The 21,070-nt window shown below is 36.8% G+C and overlaps 1 protein-coding gene across 2 annotated transcripts in view; it reads right to left on the reverse strand.

The window, feature by feature from the left end:
* RAMP3 (receptor activity modifying protein 3) overlaps window positions 1–21,070 on the reverse strand; it is a 40,445-nt gene that overhangs the window by 3,872 nt on the left and 15,503 nt on the right. For both annotated transcript variants that reach the window (XM_027662870.1, XM_027662871.1), the window contains 2 exons: window positions 19,896–19,925; window positions 16,764–16,896 (listed from right to left, as the gene is read on the reverse strand). In XM_027662870.1, coding sequence (XP_027518671.1) covers window positions 16,764–16,896; window positions 19,896–19,925 — 163 coding nt within the window. The remainder of the gene's footprint in view (window positions 1–16,763; window positions 16,897–19,895; window positions 19,926–21,070) is intronic.

A 21,070-nucleotide genomic window follows, 5' to 3' on the forward strand; every position in this document is an offset into this window, starting at 1 on the left:
TACATATTCTGCATGGTACTGTGGAAGAGCTGCCTCAGAATGGAGCAACTGCATCCTCATTACTCCAACATGGGTGTTTTGTAGCTGACCAACTGGTTTGCAAGTTACTGGGCTTTTTTAAGAGGGAGGTGGGGGTTAGTGGATATTTAATTCCAATTTGATTCTCCTATGCTTAATTCTTTTATGCCTTATGTAATTCTCTTTATTTGAATGGTAAAGGTTGAAGTTGCAAACCTTTTCATTCTGTATAATAAAAAGGCTATCACAAAAAACACCCTGGCTTTTGAATGGAGATATTTCAACAGAAATGCCTAAGTTACACAATTTGTGAAAGGAAAGAACAAGAAATTACAGTTTTTACTTATTCCCAGAACCAGTAATTGGAGAGTACACTGGAGCTCAAGCTCCTTCACCTCTCAGATTAAAAGGTGATGTGGGAAGGTTGTTATTCTTTGTGCTGAGTCACATTTTCCTCTCTTTCAGGCTAGCTACAAGGACTCTAGTTAGTACTCAGAAAAGGTATTACACTGTGAAACAGGTCACAAGCTTTGTGGTGAATGGGCTGAAAAATTATTGTGTTTCAACTGAGCTAAGTAGTTCAATACCAAAAAAAAAAAATCTAAGCATATTCTGAGCAGCAAAATTCATATAAAGATGTGCTTTCCCCTGATATGCTCAGGACAACTGCAGTTCTTACTGGAGAACCAACTCTGCACATTACTGAAAATATTCACTTTCAGAGAACATGAAAAATAATTCCTTTTTGGAGCAATCTCAGAGCTGTAACACATTTGTCATGAAAGACAATTTTCAATATTCTAGAAAAATACTTCATTTTCAGAGCACAAACACTTTTCTCCTGTACTTTATGTTTCCAGTAAAACAGAAAATAACAACTCTGTGGTTAGGTTTTTCTATAAAAACTGTGGAAAATTTTATTTTGTGAGTATTTTACCCATGAGAAAGCACATTTTTATATGTTTACCTATAGCCAGGAACCCGGGCAAGAGGTAGTTATTATGAGGAATGCTAGTGCACACATTTGTCTTAATTGGACAGCCTTTCACAGAGTGCCCACTCAAACTATTTAAATAGACAGCTGGATGTATTATATCTTATCCATCTCAGGGTACATAAGCCTACCACCTAGGGCACTTCTCAGTCTAAGTGTGGGCTTGAATCTCATCTGTAGTTTCCCACATCACCAGGGAGGAATGTGGTAAATTCTTGCTCCTTCTTCCTCAACATACCTGTGCAGGAAAACTGCAGAGATGATTGGTTTACAAAAACATAAAAAATAAAACTCCCTCCTCCAAATTTTCATGAGACCAAGAAATCAAATAGATTGCTTAATTAAGTTTCAACAAATAAGCATTTTCCAAAGCAAAATTGTTTTTGCAAAAATCCCCAAACAATTCTCAAAAAGCCGAATATCGTATATATGCTACTTAAGACAGACCTTTGAAGGCATTTTCTGGCTGCAGCCAGTAGACTCACTGTCAGTTCCAATAGAAGACTTTTTCCACCTCTCCAGCACTCGTGGACAGACCACCCCAGAGACTCTCAGCACACACGCAGCCAGGGATGTTTTGCCATTGCTTAATGATGTAGGTCAAGAATTTAAAAGCAAAACAATTACCACACTTTCACTTTTCCACTTTACAGAAATCAACTTCAGTATTAATGATATAAATATGGAAGGGTATTGCAAGATATATAATACATTATGACTAATTTTTGTTATTTTGAGTCCACTAAGTATTCAGAGAATACAGGGAAAATTCTCTCTAGCATAAATGAGTCTTGATGCAAATCAGATAATAGATACACCAGGGACACTCACTCCTGTTACTCTACATCCTGGACAGAAATCTAGAGGCACTCTTCCAGTACACTACAAGTCATGTGGTGTATTTTAATAAAGATGTTAAAGATGTTTCAAAACTATTTGTTTTCCCCCAGATGGTTCAACCAAAAATTTCTTTATACATAGTCATATATTAAATTGAATTACCATCCTCATAACCTCTGCCCAGTCTGGAATAAGAAATGTTGCAATAATAAAAACAAATATCATATGATGAGGAAGGCATTTCTTAAAGCATTTGTGGAGGCAGGAAGTACCATACAACCTCAGAAAAATAAGAAGCCTACTCTTGTATGAGATACATCAAGATCGCATAGAATTTCAGGGTGTAACAGTGTGGATGAAGTTCAAATAAGGATCCAAATCATAAGATAATTATCTTCTGAGGTTTCATCATCGTATTAAAAGGAAAGCTTTAGTTTTATAATCAGCTATGAGCCTAAAAATATAGTGGAATATTTATGAGTTTTTCTCATTCAACATCTCTCCAAACAGATTTGTGGCTGTATCTCACCATTGCTTTAATCACATCTTCTGTCAAGATGAGTATTCTCACAGACACATTTTTACCTCCCTGATCAGATCAGATCTACTTTTGTGCAGCTCCAATATAGAGTTCAGCCTGAAGAAAATAATGCACTACAAAACATAAGGAAAAAAATTAATGTGTGTATGGTGGAAAGGTAAAAAAATAGTTTAATGACAACATTATAAAGTATAGTTTACTCTTATGCCACTAAATAATGGACATCGTGACAAACTTACTCGCTTGGGTTGAAAATAATAAATACATTCTGGTGCCCTTTGATATAATTACAGATCTCTACCCTTAGCTTCAACAACTGTCTGGAAAATGAAAAATCATTCAATAAATCTAACTGAAAACCCTAAAATGCAGCTTTCCTTTTCATCTAGATGAACCAAGCTGACAGGCAAACAGGGAAAACGTGGCTCTAATCCAGACCAGTGCTACACAGCTGTGCCTCCAGAGAGCCATTCAAAACAAACACCTGTGAAGATAGTAATTTTTCTGACCAACAGACAAAAACTCACAGGAAAAGAAATAACAGAAGATCCCTTCTCCCTCATTGCAGCTTACATCTACAAATAACTGCTTTTTTCTATTTCTAAGAGGATATTGAAGGATATGCAAGTGTCATCTACTGAGTGGAAGCTATTATTAGATTTCACTTAGTCCAAAGTAGCACAAGCCTTTTATAACACCACAGTACTTAAAGTGGAAAGAGAGGAGAGAATTATCTGGTGATATCCAGCTGTGAAATAGAAATCAAGGCTCAATTATGTCTATACTTTAGAAACATCCACTGTAGGATCTCCACAGATTGAAAAGGAAAAAAAAAAAAAACACAAATCCGAACAATTAAGTTACTTTTAAAGTTGAACTTTTCATCATAATTTCCATATCCCTGGTTTATGAATACATAATTTTTATGATCATGTAAAGAATGTTCATTTTTTTCTGATTACTTATGGAAAATGGGTTTTATATACACTAATAAAATTCCTGCAATTACAAAAGCCACTTGCTCTGGGAGGAGAGTGTTCTTTTCCAAGTGGAGCACAAATAATGGGAAACAAAAATCAGGCCATTAGTTACAGACCTTAAGCTTCAGCTAAAGAATAAATTATTTTTGTAGTTTTGCCTAGTAAACATATTCTTTAAAATTGCAATCTATGCATGGACAGTTCACAAACAAGACCAAAACTGATGAAAAATTAACCATAGAATCAGAGGAAAAGTAACAACATTAAAAATTAATTTATGGTATAGCACAGAAGAAGAGCCTAATATAGAAAAGTTCTGCTTAACTACTATTGAAGTACATGATTATGTTTTAACATGATCTTGACAGAACAGCACATACACCATTGGATTTTTTCCTTTCTTATGTCTTCCCCTCTTACTTGTGACGCTAAAGACATATGCCCTCTCCTTACTAACTTCGCCTTGTGCTTTGTGGCTTCCTGAGACTGTTCCAACATGTCATACACACAGCAGAAGCCAATGGTGGACCCAAAGGGCCCTACTCCTTATCCACAACTGTTTATGAAATATCTGAGCACGACAATACTCCCTGGAGTTGCTTAAGGGCAAGTCAGCAGCCTCCTAAGCAGGTGCAAAAAATATTATGTCAGGAGATTTTGGATGATGTTCAGTAAGACTGTCTGCAGATCAGGAGCAGAGGGGCCCAGCACCTTGAGACTGTCACCTGGGAGAGGTAGCTGGTTCTCAGCTCCTGAATCTGCTGAGTTTATTCAACTTCTTATTGGGTCCAACAGTTAATCACGTGACTAATACCACAGGTAGTCTGGAGCAAGAAAATCTATTTTTTCTCTCTGCTGAGCTAATCTGTTATTTTATGTTCATGGTTGATCCATTTAGAAAACAAGAATCTAGAAACTGTTTTGCAAACCAGAACAGAAAAACCAGAAAAGTTTGTATTAAGTTTTCATTTTCATAACACATTTATTTTCCGTTTTCATTGCATCTAAAAATATACTGTCCATTATATATGCATTGCATAATTCATACCAGCCTATCAAGTTATGCCATATTATTTTACCACTAAGCAACTTTAGACAGAAATCTTATGCATTGCTTATTTTGAAATAAAGCCTTTAATAATAAGCTCCATGAAGACTGTTTTCTATTACTGATCTTATCATAGAAAATTTCAAAAAGGTCAGGAAAGGTGTTGAAAGGCCATATCAGCCGACAGTCCTGAGATTTAACAGCAGAGTGCTTTCTAACATCACCTCTAAATTGCTTACATTATTTTTTGCAAGAGACTTTACTCATTAGGATTATTATATTCTCATATCTCTAACTATTTGTTAATTGACTCGGTAATGTAAGCACTGGCATACTGATGCCACCCTGTGAGTGCAAGCTACCAGCCATTAGTCTGAGGATCTACTGCAGTACACATCAATTTGGTTTACAGCACCCTTGCTAAAATAATGTAACTGGTGTCTTTTGGGGGCCTTAACTTTACCAATGTTGAAAACTCTTTTAGAACTTCAAGAAGAAAATATTGATGTTTACATCAGTGATCTCTTGGCAAATGCCAGATTTCACTCTCTTTTTGAAAACAAAGACTCATGAGAAATAAATATAACATGTTAAAACTTGCTGAAAAAAGCACTTGAACAACTGAAATCTGATATTAAAAACTAAAAAGTTTTCAGCTATTGGTAATGAAAAGGTAGTTTTTTTCCTACACAGTAGCAGGCTCAGAAGATCCTCCTCTTTTTTCACACTGACAAAACTTCATAAAGATTTGCAAAATACTTTGTAAACTTAAGAACAGAATGGTTTGAGTTCTTAAAAACCTTGAAGAGATGGAGAATGGGCTGAAAAAGCACACTATTCTGGAATGATATGGTCATCATTGTTTTTTCAATGGAAGACCCAATATCTCCTGTTGTTTAAAAAGAAAGAAACAATTATCTTTGATGAAGAACAAACGCCAATCATTTTCTCTTCTCCCCATTCCTCAGCGCTGGTATTCCTGAACTGTGGTTTTTGTAGACTGCGATTACAACATATATTGTGGTATAAATAACAAATACATAGCTTTAGTTCACCAAATCTGAGCTCTTGGTAGTTTGTGTATTTAATTCAGCAGCCTCCCCAAAGATTGTCAGTTTTCTCCTTATCCTCTACATTAAACCCATATACTGGTTTCAAGAGAGTTCTTCAAAGCAAGATTTAATTTGCAAAAAGCAAGATTTTTAGGTGTCTAAAATGAAAACCCAAGAAATCTCATCAGCTGAAAAGTTGATAAGGCTTTGCTAGTTTGTAGCATAGCTATGTCTACAAGATGCTGCAGAACAAAGTGATCACTTTGCATTTGTAAGCAAAGTGGTCTGCAGGTTGGCACAGAATTCATAAATGGCAGTGTTCTTAATACAGTATTAAAATTCAGAAGTCAGAATGATTCATTAAAAATTCAACATTTAGGAATGTTTGTTCACCACTCTTCTGCATGACGTAACCTGGCCACAGCAGACACAGACTTAGGAATGCATTGCTATAACTGCACTACAGAGAGAAAAAATATTAGAAATGAGTATCTAAAGCCATAAGCCTATTCAGTGCCTCACCTGGAGTTATCAAATATACATTTTATTTTCACAGCCATGGATTGTATAAAATTTGCCTCTCCTAGTAGTAAAGGCAAAGATTGTAACTGCACTAAGAAACCATATTTCAGCCTCTTCATCTATCAAGAGGAAAGCAGTTATAGGGGAATGAAGTATTCTTGCCTCGTGTTGAACCCTGGTGTCTGAATTCAAAGTAACCACTTTATTCATATGCATCAGGACATATTCTTATCTACATAATGTAAACCAAAGCTCATATATTCATATGAAAGTAATGGAGATTGACCTGAAATACAGTTCCTCTTAAAGATATTCTACTATAGCCCCATTCAAGGGCAAGCTGTGACTTTGCATTAACTTCACAGCAACTTGTGTCTAGAACAGCTGATCCCAAACAGCACGTGAATGTACACATTCTCAGCATAGCTCTGTACCAGGCAATTTGGTGAGACTTTATGAACTTTAGTGTTCTTTCATTGCCAATTTTTCAAATAATAGATGGCACACATTACCATTTCTGCAATGAAAAACTGCTATTGTCAGCTACCAGAATGATGGCAACACAACCGCTCAAATACGGCATTCTTTTCCATTGTTTTACTTGTTCACACTTAACTGATTTATAAGATGTTTTACTTTGCTTTTGAAAAGAAAAGCATGAGTCACAGAAGGAAAATAATAGGTTCTCAGGGGTAACCAGCCTGATTTTGCCACTACTGCCATTACCACTAGGAGGTTTTAGAAGGTTTTTTAATACAAAATTACTGTATGTTTTTATATGTAGAAAGGTGAAAGAAAGGTAGTTAGAAAGGATTAAATATCAGTATTATCTGCATTTTGTTGAGAGCTTAAAAAAATGCAACAACTGTATCTATAAGAAGCTCAAAGAAAGACAACCCTACCAAAGAAGACCAAATGCTAGCAACTACCACACCGGTCCTTTCTACATCGCACAACACTTAATGGTAAATAAGCTACACTAACATGAGGCCACACAAAGTGCAGGTTTGTTCAACCTTCCTTCACAGAGACACTAAGCTGACAAAGAATACTTTCTTCTACAAAATCTGAACTGACAAAACTGCAAGGGCTTGCAGCAAGCTAAATAAGGAATTTTGGTTCCCCTTCTCAGCAGATCTTCAGGGGAAAAAAAAAAGGAATTACTCTTCGGACACATACAGAACTTTAGGCAAAAACATTGCAGAAAATAAGCAGCAGATCAGGCAACAATACAATGACCTTCTGTCATGCAAGCATATTTGTGATTTGCAGCATTTTTATCCTGACTTGGCCCAAGGTAAAGCATAACCAATGTACTAGTCTGTCTACAGGGATACAAACCCTAACACAAATACAGACATGTCCCTCCTACATGACACAACTGAGGAAGAGTGGGACGTCCTTTAATCAGTATTCTTCTGGACCTAAGATCACATGTGGTGGTCAAAGGTCCAGTTTCAGGCAGCCACAGGTTGTCTTTCATGGAAGAAAATCACACACAAAAATCCAAAATTGATACTTTTCTGATAACGCTGAAAAGAATGAATCAAAGGTGTCTGCTTTCTAATTATGAGACCATTACCATGGGAACGTATTAGCTCACACAAATCAGTGCCTCACCTTAGCTGCAAAACAGGCCCAGGGGTTTGTCTGAGATTTTTTACTAGTGATTTTTACTGAGATTTAATACTAGGGAATATGTGGACCCTATCTGGAAGGAAACAAAAGAGTTGATTACCTGGGAAATGAGAAAGCTGAGGGACTCAATTATTTTTTTTTACTTGGCCTTCACTGGCAAATTCTCCAGTCACACTGTTCAACTCACAGAAGGCAAAGGGACTTGGAGAACAAAGTACCCATAGTAGGAGAAGATCAGGTTCAAAACCATTTAAGGCACCTGAAGGTCCAAGGGACCTGATGAGATGCATCCACAGGTCCTGAAAGAACTGGCAGAGAAAGCGGTCTGGCCACTATATGTCACATTGGAGAAGCCACAGCAGTTTAGTGAAGTTCCCACTGTCTGAAAAAGAGGAAATATAGCCCCCATTTTTAAGAAAGGAAATAACAAAGACCCAAGGAACTACAGGCCAGTCAGTCTCACCCTGGTGTCCAGCAAGATCATGGACCTAATCCTCCTGGAAACTATGCTAAGTCACATGGAAAAAAGAAGGTGATTGATGATAGCCAACATGGCTTCACTAAGGGCAAATTGTAGCTGGAAAATTTGGTGGCCTTCTCTACAAAGAGGTTACAGCATTGGTGGATAAGAGAAGAACTGACATCATGTACCTGCACTTGTGCAAAGCATTTGACACTGACCCACACAACAGCCTTATCTCTAAACTGGACAGACATTGTTTTGACAGATGGACCACTCGGTGGATAAGGAATTGGCTGGATGGTCACACTTAAAGAGGTGCAGTCAGTGGTTCAATGCCCAAGTGGAGACCAGTGGCAAGTTGTTCAGCCTAGAGAGGAGAAGGCTTTGGGAAGACCTTATAGCAGCCTTCCAGTACCTAAAGGGCACCAACAAGAGGGCTGGAGAGGGATCATTTACAAGGGCACCTAGTGAAAGGACAACAGGGTATGGCTTGAAACTGAAAGAGGGTAGGTTTAGATCAGATATAAGGAATAAATTCTTTTCTATCTGGAATAGGTTGCCCAGAGAAGCTGTAGATGCCCCATACCTGGAAGTGTTCAAGACCAGGTGGGATGAGGCTTTGAGCAACCTGGTCTAGTGGAAGGTGTCCCTGCCTACAGCTTGGAAACAAACGATCTTTAAAGTCCCTTCCAACCCAAATCATCCTGTGGTTCTGTGGTTTTCCCAGTACATTCTTCTTCTGTAGAAGTTTTGATATTAGCAGCTGTTGCAATCAGCATCTAGATCAGGCTTCCTGCAGCAGTCAATGGGGAAAATGAAAAAACTTAGGATAACTGCCCAAGAAAATGACAGTTTGGAGGGTTCTTACATACACACTCAGCCAGTAGAGGTTATTAGCTCCAAGCTTTAAGAAATGGGGGCATATAATTTCATCTTAGACTGCATATGATTCTTCCAGAGTTTGCTTTCCCATCGATCTTAATGTCATCTGGCTTTCTTTTATGTAACATTTTATTAAGTTTCTTTGAGAACTAGGCACTTTTATGATTAGTTTCATTGGGCCAAATTGTAACAGGTAAAACTCCCATTGACTTTAAAATTGAGCAACAGCTTTAGGATTACTTTTCCAGAGCATTACATGAAATTTGGCTTTAGTCATACAGATTTTTTTTCCTTAATTCCTTTTTCAAATCTTTGACATCTGTACAGAACATGGGTGGACTCCTTTGTCATCTTCAAAGGGATTGAAAACTATTGTCTCTATAAAATTCATTTTTCATGTAAAGCTTCGTGGGGAAACTACGCTGAGTTGTATAGAAATAAAAAAAATTGTTCAGTGTTAGCACAGACCTTGGACCATGATCACAGCAAAGCAGGGAATTCTATCAGGCACACAGATACTTTCAATGAATCTGTTTCAGATATATAATTAAAGAAAATTATTGCCCTTCCCTATTCTGCTAAGAACTGAAATTTAAAACTTGGGAAAAATACAAATTTTAATATCTTACATGTGCCATAAAGCTATGCCACACAGCCACTGTCTCACAACAAAATAGGGACTCTTAGATCTGGGAAAACAGGCTTGATGAAGTAAAAAGAAATGTAGGGATAGTAGGAAAAAGTGTGTTACAACCAATTCTCTTTCTGAAACAGAAAAGCCAGATCTAACATGTGTTACGTGCACTACTTTACTAGAACTCTCTTCCAAAACACAAATTGCTATTTAACCCTTGGACTCTAAATCCACAGCTACTCCTTGGTCGGAAAACACAGAATGACTGACTGTGAGCACTCAGGGTTAGCAGATATGCAACCTTACACACTTGAGCTGACTGCTGCAACAATGGTGTTGGCTTGAAATAACACAATGCCTCCAGTCTAATAGACGACACTTATGTAGATCAACAAGAACAATCAAACCCTACATTTCAGTCCAATAGCAAACAGCTACTGAGGCTGATGTGTCCCCTCAGGAAGTGTTTAGAGGACTAGAAAGATTGAAAATTACATAAAAGCACTATCATATGGATATTAAGTTAACAACTGTTACTTCATTTATTGATTCAGATAAAGAAAAGCACTCCACAGTTTGCTTTGGATCTGTGAGAAATTAGTTTGGCAATACATTTAGACAACTCCAAGCTGGCATTCCTATGTGGAGACTCAGTTTAAGAGAGGACTGTTGGAGTGACAAGATGCATAGCATTATAACTGAGTTAAGTGTGCAACAAGAGACAAGTATAAAATATGTAGGTATCCATTTCTCTGAAAGGAAAGCGAAAGGAAGATCACCTTCTGGCCTCCTTTGCCATCACTATCCATAATAACATCAGAGAGAGACTAATCAACTCTAAGCAGAGACAGAAAGATACTGTCCTTACTATTTCTTTCTCTGTAATGAATGATGCAGCATCCTGCCCTCATTTTCATTTCCTTTTGATACGCTTTCCTGAGGCATGGCAATAGGTTCATGTTCATTATTGGTGTCTGCTGCCCAGGGCCCCAGTTGCAAAATGTGCATCTGGCCAAAACAGGTTCCTTCTGACAGATAGGTAAATCAAGCATCAACTCTTAACATTTCAATTGAAGAAAGGAGGAAGTCTATGACCAAATATCTGTTATTGTCATCTTTGCTATTCCAGTAGTGACTCTTTAATTATTCCTCTGTATTCTTACAGCCTAATAGTTTTTATTGCAGAAAAGCGGGAAGCCTAAGTCAGTGATAATAAGGTCCACATGCTTTTAAACAGAAGAGGTGTTTGGCGGTATGTCAACCACAAAAAGTATGTGACTATCAGAGAGCAATGCCTTTAGCCCTATTGCTACCACTGAAAATACTTTAATTCTACATATACACATACATATACATACATATATACATGCAATAAAATCAGGAATGCTGACTGGCATGTGCTACAGTGTAGTTGGACACGCTTTCTTTAAGGGACATCTTTGCATGGACGACTGTGTGAAAAAAAACTAGTATAACTCTGTCTCTAAGGAATGAAACAAAATAATACCCAATAGTGAAGATTAAAATATAAATTATCGAGTCTTGTTAGATTAACTAAGTAAAACCTCCTAATGAAAATGTATGTCTCTTTTTTGTTATACATTGTTACTAAAGCTTTTTGCATTGACATACCATAAAGATCTGTATTTCTTACCTATGTAGTGTTTACTCTCAGAGCAGTCAATCAACTAGAAATACATACACGGAGTCTAAAACACAGTCTTACAGATTTTTCAAATTAATCTTTTGGAAATTTTGTGAGCAGATACCACATACTTCCTTATAATCACTTCTTATCACTGAAGGTTTTACCAAACTTTGTTTAAAACATGGGGAAAATCCCCCAAAACATTAAAAATCAAAGGTAGCTTTTGAATTAAAAATATATGGAACCTGAAAACTAACTATAAAAAAGTAATTGTCATTAATGGAGTGCAGCTGCAAAAGTTTTGGCCCAATATCTTAATCAACCTAGTAAGGCAAACACACACTTTTAAGTATGCAAATAACATGTTAAATGGTGAAGGAGTAGAAAATGTAGGTGCAGTTACAAAGACTGATTTGGATGACTTAAAAATATAGATTTATGTAAGCAATATGCATTTTAACACTAGTGAATGCAAGATGATAGATCCAGAAATAATGTATGGCACACTTGCAAGTCACTCTGAGAAGGACTTTAAATCATTTACGGCTTGTAAACCATGTCCTCCTAGAATTATTAGGTAGCTAGGAGGATTAATGCAATATTTAAATATTTTGGCAGAAGAAAAGTGCTGAATACACAGCAGGACTAGATGAAAAAATAGGGAGTAAGTACATAACACTATACAAACTACTGCTAGGCAAAATATTCAGTTCTAGACCTGAATCCACTGAAATTCCAAAAGAAAACTTGTGAAAACTTGCAAGAGTTCAAGAAGTCTGAAATATCTGCATTACTATGACAGGTTGTAAAACTTTGATATTAATTTAATAAAAGAAAAGTGATTGAAAGGTGACCTAAAGGTGGCTTGTTTGTATTTAGTTGTGAAAAATGGATTTCTGACAAAAGAAGGAATTTTACTGTATCTGTGAAATATGTAATAAGGTGTAAACACTGGGAACTGGAGTCAAACTGATGAGAAATAGGATGAGAAATATCTTCCTCTGGCTGTGAACAGCAAACCCTTTGGAACAATCTATATATAGAGATGTAATGAATCAATACTAATCTTTTAAATAAAGAGTTTATGCATTCCCATAATATATACTTATTCTTACAGGGTTATAAATAGTGACTACTGGGCAGACTGCGTGGCCTGTATTATTCAACAGTGCAGACCAGATGGCAATCTTTCTGGCCTCAAAATGCTAGTAAGTACACTCATAAAGATTTGGAAAATGGGGATGTAGAAGAGAGGAGAAGACTGGTGCCTGGGAGCAGGCCAAAAGCTTAACAAGACACTGATAATCAGTATTAGCACATCGTGATCCCACATTTCCACAGGGGTTAGGTCTAAGATACACACAGAATTTTGTTTAGAAACTGCTTGTTCTAGCTAAATTGTTTCCAGGATCCAGTTAGAAGTATTTGGAAAACCCTTTCATGAGCTAAGAATAGAAAGTAATCTAAGCCATTACAATAAGCAGCATTTTTTCAGGTTCATGTAAGACAGCTCTGGGTGTTCCCATCTTCATCTGGCCACTTGCTTCAGTAATTAGTCATACCTGTCCTCTCAACTGTAGCTCCATTGTAACCACACCAGGATTTAACATAGCACAGTGAAAAAATCTGACACTTAATAATGGACTTTGGTTTGTGGACGGTAGCAGATTTTATATATTCAGATGCAGTTGCTAAATATTAAGATGGTAATACAGAAATATAATACTTCTGTTATTATATGTAATGCAGAACTTATGCATGTTATTATAAATAGATATAAAATATCAGAAATATTAAACATTAAAAATAAAACCTTTCTGTAATTTCCAATCTTCTGGCAAACAAGAAGTATATTTTATTTTGTTAATTCCCCATATAGCTTTCACCCACACTTCAGTTCACTTGCCATGTACCATAATTTCCTGTCTGTTAAACTGAGTTGTATTTTAATCTTCAGAGCTCCCTATGAATAACTCAGAGGCATCACCAAAACTGTGACTAGGCAAACCCCTCTTCTCTGGCAGTGAATATCTCCAGCTGTGTTTTACCTTTCTTGTAAGGCGTTTGTGGTTGGCCTTCATATTCCGATGTCCAAGGAAGAACCACTGAAATACATCACACCTAAATTACTTAAAATATTTTAAAATCCTACTTTGATCCCTCATCATATTTAAGCTTTCGAGTACTTTTGGACCATCTGACCTAGAGCACTTGCATCCTAACTTCTCTGTGAATCCTCATAGAAAAATGCAAAAACAATAGGAAAACTTTCTTTTGACAGCGCTTCTGTAAAGCTTTACCTCAGACTTTACTGTTTATATGTGGTCATTATACTTTCCCAGCAAGATCAATATCAGCTGTGGAGGCTAAAACTCATATTGGTCTGCAGTACCAGCTGCCACATAGGAGCCTCATCTGTTTAAAATCAGTCAAGATGCTGCTTTTTAAAGAACACAAGTTTTTTAAGAATGTCAGAGCTGTCAGAAAATCTTACAGTATAATTAAGTTATGACAAATTGAAGTCACTGTAATATCTCTCACAAATGTTTGGCCAAACAGTGAAGCACTGCAGATAATTGCTATTTCCAGTCTCATAATCGAGGACAGCCATTTACACTGAAGAGCTAAAACTCCTCCGTGAAACAAAGAATTTAGAGAAGAAGCAGATTTCCATTAATTGTTACATTTTGATATAAGATACAAAGATTTGGAAAAATCTTTCTAAATGAAAAGTGCCATGCAGAAATAACTGTATGAAGAAACAGGGTTTTTTATATAAAACCCACAGTTTTAACCCTCTATTTGATCCAGGTTGATTAATTGTTACTGCTGGAGACTATATGTAAAAATTAGTGTAAAGTAATACTACCAGGTTTCAAGATGTGACTTTTAAGTCCCCATGGCTAGATAAACCAGTTTTTCATTAATTTGTCAGATTACTCCATAGACAGAATTGTTTCTGTCTCATCTGTCAGGGCTCCTCCAATGATCTGGAATAAATTAGCCTACATATGTCTCTGGCCAGGGTGGGGGGATTGGAGCTAGATGATCTTTATAGTCTCTTCCAACTCAGGCCATTCTATGATTCTATATGCTTCTTATATAAACATGACATCAAATAACAATGTTTATTCTCAGAAGAGTAAAATTTGTAAAGGTAGATGCATGTCTGCTGTTTCTTCAGTGCAATGAACCCTTATTATAAATCGTAATCAGACTTATGATGCTTGATTAATCCTTGACTCAGAAGATAAATTTCGAAACAAATTCCTCCTGCTACTCTCTTCTAAAGTAGAACTTGAAACATAGGAGATAGAAAGAAAGTTGTCAAAAAATGAATACTATGTAAAAACGTAAAAGGTTTTTCTTCTGTAAGAGGCTTGAATTCTTCTGGTGCTGCTTTTGAGGAAAAATGTGCAAAGCCTCAGACTGACTAACTTCAGAAAAAACCATCTCCATAGGAAGGCAGGAATTTTCTTGTACAGGGAATAAAAACAACACCAAAGGGCAAGTGGAACTGGAAAGGATAAAAACTAGGTGGATTCTTAACTTTAGCTGAAAGTCAGGAGAACTCAAACTTCAGTCACCTCCAAACCTTGAAAAATTCTTGCACCAAAATCATTAAATTATTGAAGAAATTTTAGCACAAGTCTTGAAAAAAGCTGTCTGTTTATTTACCTGCATTAACTAAGGCACAATCTAATATTTTGACTCCTACAGGTACTTTTCTCTGCTGCAAGTAGTCCCGTTAGTTAAGGACACATCAATACAAACAAGATATCAGCAAAGAACTCATTCTGTAACTATAATACAACTGTAAAGAACATAAAATGGAGCAAAATTACAGTGCTTCCACCAAAATAAATAAAACATCTTGTACCTAGGTGAGTTGCAAAATTGAAATTATTGCTCCATAACATACAGTTATTTATTAAAGAAATTTATCAGTACCAGCACTGCAAGGATTTCTTTTTCTTTGTATTTGTATATTTCTCTGCCAGATCTGAATGCAATTTCTGCAAGCTGGTTTGCCTCCTTCTACCCTTCCCCTCAGCTGGAGAGAGCTGCATGACTGCATCTTTTACTCCAGTACCATGAGTTTTAAAGATGTACCCTTTAAAAGATTTCAAGATGTGCAAATAAATGTGCTAAAAAGGAATAGCATCTAAGTTGTTAATATGCTGTCAGATTATGAAACATTATCGGCAGATGGGACCATTTCAACACAGGTGTCAGTGATAAGAGAGTCCTGGGGAACTACTGCAACATAGCACTGCAGTCCAACATTTCATTATCTATCATGTCTGTTGGTCATCAGCTAATTAAAATCTTGCATCACACGATGTGATACTAAATAGGAAACAAGACCAATGATCATACAAGACAAGAATATACCTAGGGTTAAATGTAAAAGGTGTGGTGACAGATGGCTTGTGGCTACCTCAGAGCAGCCTCCAAAAACACCACTAGCACAGTTTCACATCCAGGAAGATGCTCTGCTTCAGGCTGGCTTGTACCACACCAGCTCTAGTTCACTTGAGTCTCATTTTCTGAAGTGCTGAACACCTGCAATTTCCCCTGATTTCAGCTGGTGTAGAGAGTACTCAGTGCTTCCAAAAACCAAGCATTATGCATAAGCAAACATGGTCTTAAGAAGCAGATGCTCTACAAAGCCAAAAAAGGCACCAATTAAACAAAGCCTCTGAGTTTCCTCCAGAGCAGAGTTTGAAGTGTCCAGCTTTATAGAGAGATATTTAAATACCTCCAGCCAACCACACAAATAGAGATAACAGATAACAGGAATAGAGATAGAAAATAATAATGCCACCCTCACTACTGTCAGTCTTGGAGTATTTTAAACATCCAAACAGACTAGGTAGTGCTCACTCTCTCCATGCTCTCAGGCAAGGAAACAAACTACAGCAGGTTCAATAAGACAAATCACTTTACATTTGAATAGGGCAATTTCACACAAGATGGATTTCTGAAACAATGTCGTCTTACCGAAGAAAAGGAAATCAGAGGAAGGAACTGTATTGCTGCCAGAGAAAACAGAACAGCATGATTCTAAAAGCATTATTGCTTTAGTGGTTTCACAGAAAAAAAAAATTTACTTGGGTAACAATTGCCTAAAATGCACAGAAATATAGATTAAATGTAAACACAACTGTTTGAGGTAAAAACAATAGCAGATAGTATCGATTATTCCATTGGTTAGTTTTCAATAAAGTGGTCTATTTTGTGCACTCTCGGAGTTAAGAGCTGGGTGTCTCTACACGCATGAGGCCACAGCACAGGGACTTAAGAGCTGCAGCTCAGCCCTCTGCAACTGGCAACCAAATACAGGAGTTTTTCAATCTATCTGGAACACAAACATTTTACACATATTATGGATATATTAGGATGTTGGTATTACAGTGTTCTGGTATTTTAAGTTATTCTTTTTTTAAAGGACAAACACCATTATAAGGTGAGAACTATCGAAACCAAAACTAACTCTTACATGATAAATTCTGTCAGGTTGCACCACTTTTTAGAGTCCACTTTCTTCATCATCTCTTCAAAGGACTTTCCACAGGCAGGCAACTTCTCTAACATGAGAGATTCATTGCAGAGATCAGTCCATTGACGTGCACCTAGGTAAAACCAGAAGCACCTTAAACCAAAAACACTGAAATAGAAGCAGGAACACTTCACTCAAACTCCTCACACAGTTCTGCTTGCCACTTACACTGTCATAAACTTAGTATTCAATATTCTGAGCAATTTTAGAAAACAGAAAAAGTATATCTTTACATAAACTTACCAAAAACATGACTTAGTATAAAATACGAAAGGTTACCACATATAGTATTGCTTTTTAGACCTAGCATAGAGGAACCTATCTAATCACTTTTCTAATCTTACTTAGCTTCTACTCATACTAATTTACTACTGCCCATTTGCATTTTCACTTAAAAAGTAACTGGATTTCCTGATCATACACTTCAGTATGGAAAGCACTTCTCAAGCTTACACAAATGCATCCCATTCAACTAACTATATTACTGTGAAATTACTTTAACATCAGAAACTTTTGTGTATCTCACCAGCTAAAGGGCTTGAATTTTCACAATCACAACTTTTTCTTTAGTGTATCACTAAAAGAATTGTCTAGAGATCAAGTCTTATGACGAGCGGCTGAGGGAGCTGGGCTTGTTTAGCCCGGAGAAAAGGAGGCTCAGGGGAGACCTCATCACTCTTTTACAACTACCTGAAATGAGGTTGTAGACAAGTGGGTGTTGATCTCTTCTCTCACGTAGCAAGTGGCAGAAAAGAGGAAAGAGTGTCCAGTTGTGTCACGTGAAGTTTAGACTGGATATTAGGAAAAATTTCTTCACCAAAAGGACAGGAACAGGCTACCCAGGGAGGTGGTTGAGTCACAATCCCTGGAGGTATTTCAAAGACGCATAGATGCTGCACTAAGGGACATGCTTTAGTGGTGAATTTGGCAGTGTTAGGCTGGACTTAATGATCATAGATTCTATGACTCTATGAATTATCTACAATTATCAGTTGAAATTACAGCATACAGTTACTTGCAAAGAAAGAGTTAACCTTGACTTGAGCAAGTCTGTAAGTTTTTCAACCAGTAATGGCAACTCCACAACATTTAGAGTCAAGTCAAAGGTTTTTCTCACCCAGCACATGACTGCATTGGAATACAAAAACAGTATTTTTATATTTCTTACAAAATTGAAATTCTGAAAAAAAATTATTCAGATTAATGTATTTTATTTTGATAAGGCTGAAACATTTTGTTTTGATTAAATCATTAAGTATGTCTTGCTTTACTTTTACAGATGTTACTACTTTGACTGTTCTGTATAAAAAATGCATATATTTTGTAGAACATTAAAAATTAACTAAATATATATAAACATATTTAATACAAATGTCTAAATTAAATTAGTCATGAAAAAAACCAGTGTAATTTCTTCTTTTCACAGCAGCATAAATCTGAGAAATGGATTTACCTGAACAAAACTGCAACCCTAACAAAACCTGTATATATGGCAATCCTCCTGAGAACTCCAGAGGAATGGCTTTTTTTCAAGAATAAAACCAAGGAGAACAGATCACTTAATCCTAAGAAAAAAGAAGTGTAAGTGGAATCAGGTCTTGTGCACCTTTTTCTTCCGAACCTATGTTTTCACTGAGAACCTATTTACACCAGAGAGAGGAAGTATTTCTTTTCCTTGTATTAGTTACTTTAAAGCAGGATCCCATCATTGCTGAAAAGAGCTAGTGGTTCTAATTTTGTGTGGTAACAGCCAAATACGCTGCCAGATGAACTGTGATCAAAACCATGCAAGACTTTTGCTAGATGAGAAGGAAGGAGCAGTCCTCATGGCACCATTCCTTTCTCTTTAGAAAAAAAAAAATAAACCCAAGGCAAGATGATGTTTCAGGCTTCGCATCATAATCCAGCCATCAATCAGAAACTTTAAACATCTTCATTCAAAATGGTGCACGTGATTGTAAAATAGGCTTGAGTGCATATCGTTTCACCCATGAAGGAGACTGCTCCTTTTGAGCCTGGGCAGGAGCACCGTGCAATTTAAGTCCAGCTATCGCAGCTAACTCCTTACCTGGGGCAGTCACTGTCTCTGTGATGCTTTCACATACTTTCCAAGAGCAGCAGGCCCACAACAGGACAGCCTGTGCTGCACCTGAGACCCTAAGTCTACACAAATCTCTCCAGGTGTACAGTTAACTCACTAGACCTAATTTTACCTCCCTCATCATGTCTGATTGTCAGTGCTCTTTAAAGCTAACGTGAAGTTTTCACCCCTGTCAGCAAACAGTCAAAACTATAATTAATCACCAGTGATAGAAATAGTGAAAATTACCAAACACGCTGCATAATTTTGTCCTTAGGAAGTTAACATGATAGCATGGATCCTGCCTATTTAAGCATTCCTGTCAATTCATCTGGCAGCTGCACCAGTTACAAGTTATACTTTCCACAGTTAGACCTGCAGATGAGCACTAAAGCTGTGCAAAATTCGAAACCAGATACAAAAATTGCACAGCTGGCAACTTAAATCCTGCACTGAGCTTTGACAAAAGTTAAGCAAAGCTGCCTTTTCTGGCAGAGTATTCTAAACAGCCAGAGTATTCTAAATCATTTGATTTATAACCCTATAAATCCAACAGAATACGAGTTTCTCCTCCTCTACGTCATGTGTGCTGACAATTTGCTCCAATCCCTTCCCAACAGGGTGTTTAAATGGATTTGCCATGGCCTTGTTTTTTTAGGTTGTCTCTCTTTAATAAATCTTCAGTATTTTGCAAGGTTATAGAAAAAAACTCTGAGTCATTTGACAGCAATCTGATGTCATAAGAGTTTCTGTCTAAATCCCTGACCAATGGGGTTCAAAATCACAAAGAATTCTACAGTTTAACCATCACTATTGAGAACGACCTTCACAAAACACTACAACACTCTCTCTTCATATAGCCAATGGGCAAGACCAGTTGCAAAAAATGCATGACAGTTGACTAATTGAGATGAGATAGGATGGAAGTGCTTATCCAGTGGTGGCCATTAAACAAACAGAAAGAGAAGTTGAATTTTTGAAGTAAAGCTCACCTGCGAATCCAAGCGTCATTAGACCATTAACTAAGGAGGGAAAAAAAAAAAAAAAAAAAAAAAAAAAGAGAGATTAATTAGATACCTCCACACCATTATATAAAAGAATTAATGCAGATACAAGCAAACTTGAGCATAATTTAGATTTCAAAATAATATTCAAAATGCTCATTCAAACATTAGTTTCAGTGGTATTAAAGAGTGTGTCTGAACAGAATAATGAACATTTAGAGAACATTATGTTTTTAAATTCTTTTTAATCTATTCTTTAAATGGCTGAGTCACTCAGATTTGTAATGGGTCTGTCCACACCACTCCTTCCTGTAGTTTCCAACATTAACGATTAGGGATAGGGAAATTGTACTTTAAGCTTCTTGAGGGTGAAAAAGTTGGAGAAGGTAACACACTTGCTCAAAACATAGGTAAACACATTCTAACGTGTAGAGGAAAAAAAAAATCCTTTTGCTATTAAAATTAAGCAAACAATAATAAATGTGTGCTCTCTTCATTTAGAAATGTAATGCTCTGTTTCACAGTCTCCACCTTTTGCACAGTGAAGTCACACATTTTGACAAACATTACATTCAAAACCTCTAAGCTTCTCATGCAGATGTCACACTACCATAGGTATGTCAGAAGAGCATCCAAATGGAAACACAGACTATGCCAACAGGAGAAGGCTTCTGATTAGCTATTTGCAGTATATCCAGATGGATTAAATCAACAGAAGCCCACTGTGTTTGCACAGCTCCAGCCACACTTAGGATTTTGTAAATATAGCTAAGAGGGATGTGGCTTCAATTTTTTTTGATGTCTCACTGAAAAAAAAAAATTGCTGACAAATTTTGTAGTGTAAGCCTCGCATCAGAAATTAAATGACTGATTTCACACAGATGGGTGCCTCCTGCTCCTTGTTTATACAACATATGTCACCCCAGTAAAATGAAGCAGGATATATGTAGTAGAATATCAGTACCAGTCACACTGACCTAGACCGCGAGGGACCCCACTGGGATGTGCCAGGCTGTCAGCTGTGTTAACTGCAAATTATTGGGTACATGCATGGAAGAAGAATTTAGATCCTTCTAAGGAGCATATTTTTAATCCAGAGAAGCATTAATCTCTATCTTAGCTACTAATGAGCCAGAAATTACTGTGAAGAGCAGGAATTCACA

The sequence above is a fragment of the Corapipo altera genome, unplaced genomic scaffold, assembly GCF_003945725.1.
Source record: "Corapipo altera isolate COAL_440 unplaced genomic scaffold, ASM394572v1 359, whole genome shotgun sequence".
Classification (NCBI taxonomy): Eukaryota; Metazoa; Chordata; class Aves; order Passeriformes; family Pipridae; genus Corapipo; species Corapipo altera.